The following is a 15,919-nucleotide window of genomic DNA, read 5'->3' as shown; positions in this document are numbered from 1 at the left end:
TGTTTATGGTAGAGGATTTCAAATTTGTGTGAGAGTTAATAATTAAGCCAACAGGAAAGGTTGGATTACCTCCCTGGGTCTGTTAGAAAAATCTGACATCACAGTAAGAAAAATGTGGAAAAAACACATGTACAGAACCATATTTCTTTATTGATTTGTATTTAAGTAAGCAGCAGATTGCCTAAATTAATGGGTACAACTAATAGCTAAGTAAAGTAGATTGAAAGTCTAGCCGCGGATAAAAATAATAATCTTTATTATCCAAAAGGAAATGTGTCAAACAATGTGCATTACACATAATCCTGTATAAGAGCAAACAAATTATAAGATAGTACACAAAAATATATTTTCATACCACTGTTTCTATTAAACATTACATGTCAAGTTTTATTCAGAAAGTTTGATTTTATTCAATGATTTAATTGCCAAAGGAAAAAAAAGAGATCTAGAGTCCATTTTTGTGATCATAGTATTTCTTTGTGATGGTCAAATGTGAAATCCTGACCCAGATGGGTGTTTCAATGAAACATTTATACAATTTATAAAAGAATGCATGTTCTCTATATTGATAAAACAAAAAAATCAAACCATGGCTTGAAAAACATTTTAAACAATTTTTGTGGTACTGGTAATAAATTGACCTATACAAATTAAAGCCAACAAATATTTGAAAAACAATGATCTCACATCCTTTGAATTGTATCAAATGAAAACTTCATCTATCATTTTGTTTTCCTTCTAAACTCTTGATACCTGAGTACAGGTAAATAACTACATTTTGTTTGTTTGAGCTCTATTTAGCTATGCAATATTAGCTCCTGTACAACACAGTGCTGCTGATGGTCAGGATTCTTGCTTGCAGTCATTTTTGTATTTCAACTTTACATTTCTAAACCCACATTACAAAATACTTCTTAATTGGTCAGAAATAATACAATTTTGTAAAATACCTCTTAAATTTTCATCAAAATTTTTTTTTTGTACTTGTAGCTAATGCAGTTGTGGTTGTACTGTTCAATGGACTTGATCGTCACTTCCATTTCAAAGATGATCCAACATATCTACAGATATTAGTTGCAGTTGAAAGTGGCATTGCCTTTATTTTTCTTATTATTTACTTTGGTATGTTAAACTTTTGATGATGTTAATTCTAGAGGAGAAGAGAAGAAATATAGAAATACTTAATTAGAATCATCTAACAACTATTATAGCATGATAAGAAATTTGGTGCGTCAAGTCATTTGGGAAAGTTTTGCTTACAGACTGTGACGTGACTATTAAAAACAAGACTAGGATTTAGACAGTGTTGTGAAAAGTAAATAGAAGACCTTTGGCAGCGTTAGAGATCTTTTGTTTCTGAAGTGAATATTGAGAGAATATAACATTTGATGGTTCCCTTCACTAAGTATTCAAGTGTTCCATGTCCTTGATCAGTGTGTGGACTACCCTGTTGACCTTTCATTTGGGTTATTCCAGTGTTACCTCCCATTTAGACTTATCTGCACACGGCACAGCGCGAGGGCGTCTAACAAAACAATTTGCCTACAAATGCAATAGTTTGACACACGATCAACTAAACCAGTTGTCTTCTGTTAGATACTTTTTCAAATAAGATGCCTTAGTTTAATGATGGGAGTAGTGCTGGTCTTAAGTATTTGTTAGAGATAACTTTATTCTTTCTTCTCTTTGTTGTTCTCTCTCCTGGTCAGAACCTAAAACACTAACATCATCCCATCCCAGTGGCGATACAGCCCATGGAGGGCTCTGGCCTGCTTTAACACATCCTTCCATTCAGATCTCTCCTGGGCCTTTCGTCTCCACGCCCTAACCCCAAGCTGCTTCAGATCTGCTTCCACGTCATCTATCCATCGCATTCGGGGTCTGCCTTTGGGTCGCCTGCCTTTTGGTTTTTTTGAACAGACTACGTTGGGCAGGTCACCTTGAAAGAATGTCAGACAACAGAGGGGCAAAAATCGTATACAGGCAAAAACACTAACAAGAAAAACATAATAAATACTTTTTTTGAAAAACAAAGCTTATACAAAGTGTAGTTGTATCAATTAGTTTGGATCAGTCATGTAATTAAGTTTGTAATAGATCTAGACCAACAACAATAGATCTTGTGCGATTAGAAATATTTTTTCCAATTGAGATCCAAACAAAATAAGTAATTTTCAATAGTTAATTAACTAATTGGTTAATTTTTTGGATTAATTCTTGTGTTGTCAGGTGAAGGAATAATTGTGCAAAATTTCAGCTTGATTTGAGATTGGGTGTACAAACTTTTTACCAGACAGACAGACAAAGTGAGTTGATAAAAGTTTTGGAAAAATACAGTTCATGATTGTGCAAAATATACAATTACTATGGCTTTGGCTTTTGGCTTTTTTTTATATAGCGCTACTTTCATGCTTATAGCATGCTCAGAGCGCTTTTAGTCCAATCTCATTTGTGGACCAGTGGGGGGGGGGGGGGGGGGTCGAGGAGTTGGTTTTCCGTGCTGCTTTTAGGCGCTCAGTAAACACCACTGTGCCCGAGTCTGGTGTTGAACCTCGAGCCCCATTCTAGGTAGCCAAGCCAAGTTCAAGCGCACTTGGCCTCTTGACCACACTTCCCACGCTACTATCATTGCACACTGTTTACTCCATTGATATGTTCCCAGGTTGTTGGCCTATATTATTTATTTAGTACATAACATCCCCCTAACATACTTTTTAGCCTGTGATTCTAGTATCTGTTACACTGAATTTTAACAGCCCACTCTCTCCATCTCTCTCTCCTTTTCTCTCTCTCCCTCTGGATGTTCTCTGATATAGACTTTTAATTTGAATTGAAGTCACCTGTTTTATAACTCTCTACCCCTTGAAACACATGCACACATATTTTACTGCTGTGAATTAGCGTAATTTTCTTTTAGAAAAGATATGATTCCATATTTATTTTGAATTCAAAAATATTAATCCAAATTTAGTTATCAGACAAAAACTTTTTGATCACCAAAAATTATTATAACCCATTTTGTTTCCATTCACAGTGTACACTGTCATATTCAATCATAGCAAGGCTCCACCAGATGTCACTCAAGAAGAAATCATGACCAGCTTTGTAAACTCACAATGTTATTCAGAACTTGGATATAAGTGAGTTTTAAAAATTGCAGACTATAACACACACAAAGCTTAACCCTATTATAACTAGAGCTACAGAATTCTTTTGTATTTATGTAATGTTACCACTAGATTCAGGGATGGTGCAACACCAACCAGTTGACAGATAATCATTATAGCCAGTGCATGGGCAATTTTAAGACTGTGTTATCAGGTCTGTAAGTGACTCTCCAAATGCTCAGAGATGTCTCCAGTTCTTCCAGTCCATGTTTCTTTAATCAATTCTTTGGAAATGTTAATATGCTTTGTAGTTCAAACAAAAAATTATTTGTTGTAAATATCCAAGAAATCTGTTACTTTATTTTAGAGTCTTAAAAAAAAAAATATTTATTTTTTAAAGATACAAATTTTTTTCAAAAGCTTCAGTTACTTTTTCCCATTTATTTCATTTTTTTTGTACTAATGTTTAATGTGTATTGTTTATGTCTTTAGACTAAACTTGAGCTAAACTCTACTAGAATTATTTTACCCTCCATTGAGCTAACAAATTAACACATTTCTAACTTTTGTTATTCACTACTAATACCAATATTTACATTTAGGCTTTATATTTCTGGTAAAGTAAAGTAAAGTTCCCCTATCAGACCTTGCAATCTATAGGGGAGATGCCATAAAGGTCATCTGTTTCTGTTGCCCACAGCTAACAAGGGTGTCATGTTGCCTGCACAACGACCAACCAAATGTCTGGTACCCATTAGATTTGAAATTCAAAATCCAAGTCTTCACCTAGATTTGAACCCAGGACCCAGATTCAGAAGCCAAGCACTTTACCACTCAGCCACTACAACTCCATATTTCTAGTAAAGGAATCAATTAGTTCCCTGCAGCAGATGATCTGTTGGCCTCTTTCAGTTGCATGACTATGGTTCATCTCGAACACTTTTTCATGTGACTGTAGAGCCCTTTTTTTGGAAAGACACTCCTGTTCACATATATTGCAGGTTAAGGTGCCTTTCCCTTGGTGGTAGAGGAGCCGGCCATTTTTTTTAGATGGCACGCTTTTCTTTCAGAGCTGAGGCTAATGTTTTTTCATTGTTCATAGCTTTCTTGGTCTTTGTCTCTCTCCATCTAGTGCAGTCTAGGGCTATGTCAAGTTTATCTATGTTACTTGTTATCTTTTTATTAAAATGACCAACTAACTTGACTTTCCCTATCAGATGTTAGAACTGAGTCAACTTTGGGATGTCATAATTTACCAAGTTTAAATTCTTATTGACTTGTGTATAATAAGTTTTATGTGTGTGTTTGTTGTTAGAAGAATTCACCCAGTGAATAAGAGATACTTTGTTTAGTTATTTTACAAAGCTTATCTCAGCTCACTCTGTCTGTCTGGTACATTATTTAGTACATGTTATTTCAACAATACTCAATCTCTGACAAGTTGAAAATTTGTACAATTATTTCTTGTACCTGACAAAACCAGAATCAGTACAAAAATTAACCAATTATTTAATTAATTTTTGGTAAGTTATTATTTAATTTGATATTAAACAAGGGAAATAAATTGTACTTGACAAGATGTGGCAGTATAAGTTTAATTTGTCCCCTTTATACTTTGTGTAAAGAATTAGGTCGTCACTTAAAAGTTTGAAACTAACAATAGATAGCTATGAAATTTTTTTTCATAAGCACTTTACTGGCAGTGGTTAGTGATAAGGTTTTAACCATGAGTTAAATTCAAATTGTACAACGTTTTTAAAAATAAAATACATTTAAAAAGCAATCACAGTAACCTTTACACAGATACTCCCTTCTTTTTCTCTTGGTCCAGACAAATGATAAGATCATAGCATTTGAGAAAGCTAAAAAGCATGACATTGGGCTAAACAAAACAATTTGTAAAAATATTCTAGTGGCACAGATTTATTATTGTTAGTCTAGATCTATTACAAATTTAATTACATGACTGATCCAAACTATTTGATACAATTACGCTTAACATTAGATTTGTTTTTAAAAAAAAAGGATTTCTTCTAATTTTTCTTATTACATTCTATGTTACATACATATATTAAACACAAATGAATGTTTACATTCTATGTTGGATATGAAAGTAATTTATATAATTGAAGAGGACTGATTCAAAACCAACATGATTTCTAGCTTAGTCATAATTAAATGACAAATGCTAAAATTTTATTTTATTGACATTCTATACCAGAATTTTTCACCAGGTTGTTTATTTTTTTCTTTGCTAGAAATGAAAACTACATAGATCAAGTCCTAGAGAAACAGGCTGATATGATTCGTTACTTACGTCAACATTCTGAAACATTAGCCAAAAGAAATTTAGTTCTACAAGAGGACTTAAAAATACTGAGGAACTCTAGATCAGAAAGAAAGAAGTGATAGCCTTGGAACTATATGGACAACAAAAATATTTAATTTTTAACACAAATTTCATCTCCACTAGAACTTCCATTAAAAACTGTCTTTTTACTTGTACACATTCATCATGAACAGTTATTTTCAATCAAGATGATATGAGTCAAGTAACAGTGTTGATAGAGGGATTGAATTGTGAAACCTTTTCATTTGTTCACCTGTGACATTTTCTAATGACTGTAAATAATGTTTGACTTGTTTGTTTTAAATGTATTTTGTTTCATCATGTTTAATAAAATAAGTATTTGTTAAAAAAATGATTCAGATGTGTAAAGTCTGTTCACATCAGATTTCATGTTATGTAATAGGTTTCTAACAATAGCTGTAAACCATTGATTAAAGTGGGAACCAATGCAATTAATCAATGCAATCTTATGTAAAGGTTTTAGGTTTCTGGTTAGCATGGATCTATCCTTGGATGGCTGCCTGGTCGTGCGGTTTGCGCGATCGCCTGTCATTCAGTCTTATCGATGGTCCCGAGTTCAAACCCTGCCCACTCCCCATCATCAGTGAGGGAAGATGGGAGAAAGGTCAAAGTATTGTATTCTTATTGGCTGCTATGGCGTGTGTGAGGGACGTCAGGAAACAAAAAGTAAAGGACCTTATGATGTATAGGCCAGATGATGTAAAGGTTTGGACTTTGCAATGTATAGGCCAGATAATGTAAAGGTTTGGACCTTGCAATGTATAGGCCAGATGATGTAAAGGTTTGGACCTTCCAATGTATAGGCCAGATAATGTAAAGGTTTGGACCTTGTGATGTATAGGCCAGATAATGTAAAGGTTTAGACCTTGCGATGTATAGGCCAGATAATGTAAAGGTTTGGACCTTGCGATGTATAGGCCAGATAATATCAAGGTTTGGACCTTGCGATGTATAGGCCAGATAATGTAAAGGTTTGGACTTTGCAATGTATAGGCCAGATAATATAAAGGTTTGGACCTTGCGATGTATAGGCCAGATGATGTAAAGGTTTGGACCTTGCGATGTATAGGCCAGATAATGTAAACGTTTCTTTGGTCAACGGTTATGTCACTGATGTAAGGAATCCATTAGAGTTGTCTAAAGAGACGTCATAAAAAACATTCATTTAAAAAATCAGCTTTCAACGAGATTCGATTCGAAAGCCAAGCGTTTTACCACCACGCCCCCCTAGAGTTGAAGTGATACAAATCTAGAAGCGAGGAACCAGCGAAAAGATTTCTTCAGACTGACTTTATGGATCTATCGGATAAATTGAAGAAAAAATAAGGCATCTCATACTAAGGATCCATTACAGTCTCAATTACAGATGTACTATTATAGGAGACCGAGTGTGTAAGTGGTGGCAATGTAAGACCTAAAGGATTAGGCCTACAAATGCTGGGCTAAAGAAACGTGTTCGTGCATTATCTAAATCGTGGAAGGGTGTGTTGACTGTTGTTTGTTGTACATGTTACGGATGTCCCTTTGGATTTATCACGTCCTAGCCCAAACCTCCCGTAGTGTGGTGGGAAGGGATGGAACCCTGACTGTAAAAACAGTCCAGTGCACACACGACCGTGCAGCCATCCAAACGTTTACTGAGAGAAGAAAAACAAAATCCTCATCGGCTCCAATGAGCTCAAGAGAGAAAGTCGTTCACGTTGAAGTGGTCGTGTTGGAGGAGCAAAGCAAAGGACTAGTAGAATTCTTGAGCCGAATACTCGGAATAATAAAATATGGGATATTCCGCACTCATGGATCCATCCTTGGGTATAAGATTGAGGCTCTTAAATCACGTGAGATGTACCGGTAGTCCGTTAAGGGTTGAATCTAATCCTGTAGTCGGATTGGCTTGTGAGACTCTACAAGAGCAGGGGCGTAGCTAGGAATTTTCCACCGTTTGGGGGCCAGGGGGAGCTTGACCTCTTTGGGTGCCCCTGCATTTTGCGTAATATTTAATTTTTAATGTAACCCCCCCCCCCCAAAAAAAACAACTCATTTTGGGACCCCCCCCCCCCCCCTCAATTGACGTCAGACCCGAAAGTGTAAGATATGGAGGGAGGATTTTCAAATTCTCCCCCACCCTAACTACGCCACTGTACCAGATGTCAGAAATAGAGCAGCCACTTCGCCCCCTTCTCTTTCTGACGGTTCCTGGATGGTTGATATAATTCTGGGTTCTAGTCACGCAATTTGTTAAGTTATCTTTCCCTCCATATCCTTACACTTTCGGGTCTGAGGTCACGTGAGTGGACTGCAGATTTAGAAAGTTTTCTTGGGTATTTATGAATGACAAAAAAAAAGGCCTAAAGCAAGGTGACATGAGACTGCCCCTAAGTCATTTAAAGAGAATAAAAGAGACCTGGAGCAAGGTGACATGAGACTGCCCCTAAGTCATTTAAAGAGAATAAAAGAGACCTGGAGCAAGGTGACAAGAGACTGCCCCTATTGAAGTTTTTAAAGAGAATAAAAGAGACCTGAAGCAAGGTGACAAGAGACTGCCCCTATTGAAGTCATTTAAAGAGAATAAAAGAGACCTGAAGCAAGGTGACAAGAGACTGCCCCTATTGAAGTCATTTAAAGAGAATAAAAGAGACCTGAAGCAAGGTGACAAGAGACTGCCCCTATTGAAGTCATTTAAAGAGAACTAGTCGACCGGCGGCGTAGCATACGCCGCTATTTTGCTATTTCGCACTTTCATAGGGCCCGCTCTAATTCAAGGTGTAGAAATTATTAAGTTAAACCATTTTATAAATTAAAAGAGATTTCCCGCGCCCTCCTGTCGATTTACCAGTAGCACTTTTATAGGACCCGCGCTTTCATAGGACCCGCGCTAATTCAAGGTGCATAAATTAATTAATTAAACCATTTTATAACTCAAAACAGATTTCTCACGCCCTTCTGGCGATTTACCAGGAGCTCCTGGAAATTTCCCGAAATCGCAAAATATACGAAAAAGTTCTTAAATTATACGGAAATATATACACAAAAATTGTCATTTTGGGTGTCATTCAATATGGAAAACGCCAATCTTAAGCGCGACATTATGCATCAACGGTAATTGTGTAATCTGGTGAAAGATGCTTCTCGCGCCTCAAACTAATGAAGAATTACTTGAGGTCAACAATTCTCAGAGATAGATTGAAACATTTGGTAATTCTTGCTGTTGAGCGTGATCTATGTAGGAAACAGAATTATTATGATATACTGTATGACTTTGCTACACGCAAGGCTCGTAAAGTAATTATGTACGTAGTAAAGAATAAATAAAATGCATAGACGAATTTATTTTCTAATACAAACTCTTAAATTTCACTTATTATCCGCTTCCCCACCCAAACTTGGCCCCGCGAACTCCGTTTCGCATAGGGCCCCACAATGATTCGGCCCTGCTATTTAGTAGATTACTTAGATTAGTTTCTAGTCCAAACCTCCCGATGGACAAAGGGGAATGGGATCAGGCATGGTTTGATAAATTTAAACAACAGTCAATTTAAGCGCGCAGCCAGTCACCCGTAATGTGAACACTACTCTTGTGTTTTCTCGTGGACTATACGCAGAAATAAGAGAGTAATCTTTCCTTTACTTCTTGTTTGACCTGTTGAGGGAAGAAGAGAATTATATATATAGATAGTGTATTACATAAATTTTGCAAGGGGAAGGGGGAACAAGATCAACAGTTGAACGACTTGAGCGTGCATTTTCAAAACAAACTAGAGAGACTATAATATCGCCATTGGACAGATGAAAAGGGAGATCAGTCATGTATAGTGGAAGAAGTTTCTGGTATTGTTTAATGGAGTTAGGGCTAAATGTTATTCTTGAATGTAATGAAGCATGTTGTTGGTCTGAGACCAACGTTTGAGGGCACAACTAGAAGTATTGAGTCCATGGAGCGCAGGGCTCTCTGAGGAATATATGGAGTGATCAGTTCACTACGGTACAAGGGAATTTCTTTATTGTCGATGCACTGATGACAAAATGTGGTCACCTAGTAGTCGATTCTTGCATTCACAAAAAGTCAAAGGAGTGTACGCAAGACAGCAGTAGTAGAATTAGAATCGTGCAGCGTTGTTATGAATTCGCTGCAGCTTATATCATCGGGCATAGGCTACCTGTTGGCAGAGCGCTGTTCAATGAGGCTATTTCACAAGATGCACAGCACTTAATTCTATGATCTTATGAAAAGTTTTTAAAAAATGAATAGAAAGACAATGAAAGGCTGGACGGGCTTAGTAGATAGACTGGAAGAGAGGCGAGTCTAGACAAAGTCAGTTAACAGGGATGGAGGAAGCTAGCATGCATAATAGGCTACTCTGATGTGGCAGGGAAAGAGGTAGATTTTCAAGAAAAATATATTTTTAGCCAAATATGTAATGTTTCTCCACAAAAGTAGCTTATAGTCCATTAAACAATCTGAGTTTGTGTGTGATCCTATTCTTTTTTATTTCCCTCTAGGCTAACACACGAAATATTGAACACATACACTGTAGTCATATTCAATGAGTCGGTTTAATTCTTCAAGAGCTACTCGGCGTACTCGCTACAAATTACTTAGCACATTTGACAGCCCACACCTAGCAGGCCCTACAGAGTGAGCACGTACCATCAGCACTGGACATAGTGACGATACAGCGTGACCTCTAAGCCAAACAAACAAAAAAAAATTCCCATGGCCTGGAATGCTGTACCTACCTGATGCAGAGCAAGAGAAGCGGAGAGGGTGGTGCTAGTTTTTGGCATCGTCTTCAGTTAGATCTTACACAGAGTTCTTTCAGAAACAAGGTAAAATGGCGAAGTGTTCTAGTGAAGTAGCAGTACTGGTTGTATTGTGTCTTTTCCTAGTGGATCTAACTAAAGGTGAGTCTTGAGATGAGCTTGAATAGAGTTCGAAATCATTCACAATAGTTGTTAGGCCAGGACTTTTAACATATAAATACACGGAATACGTTTTAAAATAATAAACAACTAGATTTACACGTTAGTTCTAAAAAGAATAGAAGAAAAAAAAGACACATAGGCCTACAAGTGGTGAGGGGGAAAAGTTGAGTGGGATTGATTGTATCTAGACATCGTTTGAAAACCTCTAGCAGCTTTAGTGAAAAAGATCTTAGGCATTATTAACATTTTCTTTGTGGATAATAGATCTGGTTCTCTGTAAGTACAATGCAAAAATACCAGTACAAGCACATTTCTAAATGGTTCATTTTTTGTTTTCGTGTATGTATATTGCTACTGTAAACTTTTGTATGCCTATTATTGTTCTTGTTACTGTCCGGAAAATCGTTCATTGCTTATGTTCTTATGCTTTTTTTTTTTTTGATTACAAAAACACAAATTGATGCTAGTGCGTTGTAGAACTCGTTGTTTATTGCCGTACATGTTTTGCGAAAATGTATCTTTCGTGAAGTTATAGAGGCCTATATTTTGTTTATTCTCTTAGACATTTTTTCTTCACTGTTTAGTTGCTTCCTTTCATTTTAATTCTACTTTGCTCTTTCTTTTGTTTAATCTGTAATATATCAAGTTCTTATTTTGTTTCATTGTTTATTCTATCTAGTTTTTTTTTTGTTTTCATTGTTTATTTTGTCTATTTTTTCTCTCTATATTAATATTAGTAGCATCCTTTTATTAGGTTAATTAGCAGCCCAGTTAGATGAAAAATCACTTTTAGTTTTATTATTGATGTCTTTGTGTGATTGTTCTTGATAGATATAGTCTTAACAAGATGGGCCTGGATCTCTTGTCATTCTTGTTCGTTCCTATATAATCATTTACAAGTACTGTGACATTATTAAATAACAAGGTAACAAAGACAGTTTGTGTGGAAACACAAACTTAAAATCGGCCCCCGAATTGGTCCACCCAGGCAGGCTTCAATATTTTCAGAAAGAACATCCAAATGAAATTATATCAAAGACAAATGAGAGATAAGAATGGAGAAAAAAGGTTGACAGATCTTGTGTAGTGCCCCAACGGTCCAGCAGATCAAAGGATAGGTGCAAGTTAATGCAAAGTTAGATGTGAACCTGGCCTAACTAGTTCCCCTTTCAGACCTTGTGGTCTATAGGGCAGATGATGTAAAGTTCATCTGTTTTTGTGGCCTACGGTTAACGAGGGTGTCATGTAGCTAGCACAACGACCAACCGCCTTTACTTTTCCCCAACTAATGTCAGGTACCCATTAGAGCTGGGTAGACTCAGAGGCGCCCAAGGATTCCGAAGTTGAAAATCCCAGTCTTCACCAGGATTCGCACCCGGGACCCTCGGTTCGGAAGCTAGGCGCTTTACCGAGCCTCTCCTGGTCTTTACATAATGTAATTATTTTGAAAATGCTTAAACTTATATTAGAATTCTCTAAAGAATTACATAAAAAAAAAATTTTCAAGAAAATAAAGTTTATAAGATTACTATTCGTTCTAAATTAGGTTTAACTTAAAATGCATACTAATTAGCTTTTTCTCTTTAAAAAACTGCTTGCATAACTGATTTTAAAAATTAGATTTTTCGCTTTCAGGAAAAAAAAAAGTAGCCGTTGCATCAGAACTTTGAATGGTCTAAAATATTGTGATGTCGGATTTTCCATATCTTTTCTAGTTTACGAGATCTAAACGGGACGGACGGACAGACATTTCGCACAAAACTAATAGCGTCTTTTCCCCTTTCGGGGGCCGCTAAAAATGTTGATCTAAGGTTGAGATTAAATGTACTAAACAAACTAAGCATTCTGATAATAGATTCCATTTTCGGTTAAGGTGAAGGTCAGAAAGGAAAATGCCCCGAAGATTACCGCTACAGAGTTGAGACTTGTGTTATGGAAGCCCAGGTGGCCCCACAGGCGGGTGGTGGTCTCCCTTTAATAACAGATGTCAACAAGTTGGAGGAACTATGCGAGTAAGTACTTGGCCTGTGACATTTCACTCATGACATTACTATGAATTCAGTCATTCATTAGAAACTTGAGTTAAAACTACTCCCATGTAGAACAGTAGATGTTCTAAAATGTAAGTACCGGGTGTGACCTAGAAATAGGATAGGTCATAAGACCAGTGACCTGTACTGTACTGGCAAGTTAGTCCAGTGGTACTTTGTGGTCCCAATTATATTATCTAGGCTAATAACTATAGCCTCTAGATGTATAATACTACCGAGACAAACAAATAATAATTCTGAGATTTCAGTTGCAACAAAAAAAAAAAGGAGTTTATTTACAAACAAAAGGAAAAGATCATGAAAAATATAAATGGCAATAAAGGCTCACCAAAAGAAAATGACATAATGACACTAAGCAAAGTAGCAAGACAGTTTCCGGTCAATATAATGAAAGGACCACCATCATAGAGGCACAATAATGTCTTATGCCGCAAAACCAAAAAGATGGTTTACAATAATACCATACATGCATTAACAATGAAATGACGTCATTCATGAGACATTTTATGTCAAAAACCAAAGCGAGGGTTTACATTAGTTTACAATAATATCATACATACATTAACAATGAAATGACGTCATTCATGAGACACACTACTGTCTCGTATCTAAACAAAATATGTCTTTCCAAAAAAAAAAAAACATACAGAAGAGGATAAGAGACTAAGTAGACCTATGCCTATACCATTTACATAAATCAATTTAGTACAAACAAATAATTGATAAAATCTACTTAGCTCATTATCGAAATACTCTTCCCACAACAGTGGCACACTCCTCTTGAGTAACACAACAATAGTACAACACAAGTATGAGTTAAACAGTATATAGATTTAATTCAAAATACACTGGTCAGTTGAAAGGCTCAAGAGAGAGTGGCCATCGTAAACAATTGACAGGGACTTAAATCAAGTAATAAAGGGGGCTAACTCTAATAAAAAAATAAAGGTAGCCACCCTTATTGTCCCTCTTGTCACACCGGGTAATAAGTTTAAAGACCATGCGTATAAAGGTCTTATGGCCATGTAAAAGATGTGTGAGAGCAATAGTTATACCGTTCTGTGTTCTAAAGTTGTTTTTATATTACAGACGAGGTATCCTTCAGAAGACCATTGATTGTCTCAAAGACCTACTGAATCGCTGCTCTGAGAATGTCACCCAAAGACAGGAGTTAGATATGTTGTTTAGTGTCGAGGAGTGGAAACAAGGGCAACAACTACTGTGTGAAGATCTAAACCGTAAGTTAGGTAAAGGAAGTCAGGATGACTTTCACAGGCCTCAGTCATTGAGCAGTGGAGACATTGCATGGGTTTGACAATCCTTGCATGTGTTTGACAATCCTTGCATGGGTTTGAATTTTCACAGGCCTCATTCATTGAGCAGTTGCATTGCATGCGTTTAACAATCCTTGCATGTCTTTGACTTTTCACAAGCCTGAGTCAGTGAGCAGTGGAGACATTGCATGGGTTTTTCACAACCCTTAGTCATTAACTAATGTTTTTATTCAGTGTGTTTACAGTCATTGAGCAGTATCAAGACAGCATGTGGTGAATCTGCCTTTCGTCAATTTCATTCTAAAATTCATTTGAATAACATTTACTTCTTAAAGATATATTTTATCAATGGCGCCTTTAAAATGAATGCTAATTCAATTAATTCTCAAGAAGAATGTTTAAAAAATCAGATTTTCACCACTGTGAGTGTGTGTGTAGGCATGTGTGAATTATTATAGTCTGCTTCCACTCAAATTGAACCCAATCCAGTCTAAGATTTTCTCCCTTTCAAGTAAAACATAGAGGGATTTGGGATATTTCCTGTTGGAATGATCCAAAGAGACCTACAGTGAGACATCTTTGTAAATGTCACTTACTGGGGGAGTGAGACATCTTTGTAAATGTCACTTACTGGGGGAGTGAGACATCTTTGTAAATGTCACTTACTGGGGGAGTGAGACATCTTTGTAAATGTCACCTACTGAGGAAGTGAGACTACAAGCAGTTGATTTTATTTAAAGTCTAAGTACTAACTGAAGATATTGTGAGAATCAACAGATGACTAAGTGCTATCATTAGGAAACATTATTTGGTGTATAAAAGTACACTGTTGTGTAAAGACATTGTCTTATGGAATAATGTAGGTCAGTTTATTAAATTACATATTGCCTAAAGAGCGTAAAAAAGTTTTTAAATAGTTATTTTAAAATCAAGATAGTAATATTATTAATATCAAATATTTTTCTTGATATTAAATAATGACAAAATTTAAATCTATATAGTTCTATTTAAATTTATAGCGTAAAAAACTAATAATTATGTTAACTAGTAAAGCTTTTAATTCTTCAATGATGTCCAGACAAATTTTTTGTTTCTTGATTCTTTTTTAGCCTCCATTCTTTTGTTAATTCTTCATTGAAAATGTACTTTTTCAGTTTTCAAAAATCATTTTGACTGTGTCTCAAAGTTTGGTTCCAAAATATCTCATTGTATTCTGGTCAGGACCCAAAACTTCAGGAAAGAAATCACAACTGCTGGCATTGTTCACCACAGAAAACTACATGATATCACTTGCAAGTAAGTGTCTTGGACACATTTAGTGGTACTGATGGATGTTGTTGTTTAGAGGATAGTTTGAGTAGTATTTTAATTTAGGGGAAGGGGGAGTTTAGTAGGTCAACAAAAAGTTGCTAGGAAATGGCATACTACTAATTCGATGATACAAAAAATTACACATGCATATTTTTGTAAAGTTTTGCAGAAACTATTGTGAGTTGCTTAGAGAGACCACTTGCTCATGCCTGCCCAATTCAAGTTGTGGATACAATGGTTAGTGCACTTCACAAGTTTCTGCCTCCAGCTTGTGCCCCCGTACCAACACTAGAAAACCCAGAAAAGAGACTTTTTCCCAAACGACAGGACCCACTGGATGACCCATTGGAACCAATTATATTTGAGACTGTTATAGTGGAAGGTGGTGAGGCTGAAAATTAATTCATAATAACACTTTGACCTAAGAGTAACTCAGGTCAAGGATAAGAGTGGTTACATTATTTTCAACATCATAATTAACTGCCTGACTGGAATACAAAAGAACCAGGATTAGTCCTGGAAAGAATGTATTCTGACATTAAATTAAACATTATATACAAAGACACTAGTTATAGATTGTATAGGTCAGGTTGATCAATGCTGATAAAAAAGAAATGTATCAATCTTGTTTCTACCTTACAAAAAACACATTTATTGGCTTGTTGCCTTTAATACTAGAGGTCTACATGGTCTATACTACCACTCACCATATGTTAGAGGTCTACATGGTCTATACTACCACTCACCAAATGTTAGAGGTCTACATGGTCTATACTGACACTCACCAAATGTTAGAGGTCTACATGGTCTATATTACCACTCACCAAATGTCTATAAAAGCTCAAGCTTTCACGTTTTGAATAAAATGAATGAGAACCTCACATA

At 36.1% G+C, this 15,919-nt stretch overlaps 2 protein-coding genes and 1 long non-coding RNA gene across 6 annotated transcripts in view; 2 read left to right on the top strand and 1 right to left on the bottom strand.

Annotated features, from left to right (window-relative positions):
• The window catches only part of LOC106072049 (transmembrane protein 192-like), a 21,957-nt gene extending 16,145 nt beyond the window's left edge, over window positions 1–5,812 (top strand). Inside the window, exons 7-9 of the mRNA XM_056025360.1 lie at window positions 991–1,122; window positions 3,035–3,140; window positions 5,366–5,812. Of these exons, the coding sequence (XP_055881335.1) occupies window positions 991–1,122; window positions 3,035–3,140; window positions 5,366–5,516 (389 nt within the window). The 3' untranslated portion in view covers window positions 5,517–5,812. The remainder of the gene's footprint in view (window positions 1–990; window positions 1,123–3,034; window positions 3,141–5,365) is intronic.
• Window positions 583–10,353, bottom strand: LOC106072051 (uncharacterized). Its single transcript, XR_001218526.2, has 2 exons — window positions 10,213–10,353; window positions 583–1,150 (listed from the first exon to the last, which is right to left on the bottom strand). It is a non-coding gene; the product is annotated as an uncharacterized LOC106072051 (long non-coding RNA).
• LOC106072054 (uncharacterized) lies at window positions 10,241–15,919 on the top strand. Of its 4 annotated transcripts, none has more exons than XR_008777333.1 (6): window positions 10,241–10,377; window positions 12,272–12,410; window positions 13,539–13,696; window positions 14,878–15,019; window positions 15,196–15,714; window positions 15,754–15,919. XR_008777333.1 is itself a non-coding variant. In XM_056025362.1 (5 exons), exons 1-5 carry the CDS (start codon window positions 10,308–10,310, stop codon window positions 15,434–15,436), a joined length of 741 nt encoding a protein of 246 aa, XP_055881337.1. In that variant the 5' UTR covers window positions 10,241–10,307; the 3' UTR covers window positions 15,437–15,919. The 4 variants fall into 4 exon arrangements, 2 of the variants coding, with proteins under 2 accessions (XP_055881337.1, XP_055881336.1); XR_008777334.1 differs by having other exon boundaries at window positions 15,196–15,753; window positions 15,832–15,919; XM_056025362.1 differs by having other exon boundaries at window positions 13,539–13,687; window positions 15,196–15,919.

This window comes from Biomphalaria glabrata, chromosome 4 (assembly GCF_947242115.1).
Source record: "Biomphalaria glabrata chromosome 4, xgBioGlab47.1, whole genome shotgun sequence".
Classification (NCBI taxonomy): Eukaryota; Metazoa; Mollusca; class Gastropoda; family Planorbidae; genus Biomphalaria; species Biomphalaria glabrata.
This window is presented reverse-complemented; position numbering and strand designations above follow the sequence as displayed.

Coding starts and splice junctions, on each gene's coding strand:
- LOC106072054 (XM_056025361.1), top strand. CDS start 10,308: ATGGCGAAGTGTTCTAGTGAAGTAGCAGTACTGGTTGTATTGTGTCTT. Junction 13,697..14,877: donor AGATCTAAACCGTAAGTTAG/GTAAAGGAAGTC, acceptor GTACTTTTTCAG/TTTTCAAAAATCATTTTGAC. Junction 15,020..15,195: donor CTACATGATATCACTTGCAA/GTAAGTGTCTTG, acceptor ATTTTTGTAAAG/TTTTGCAGAAACTATTGTGA.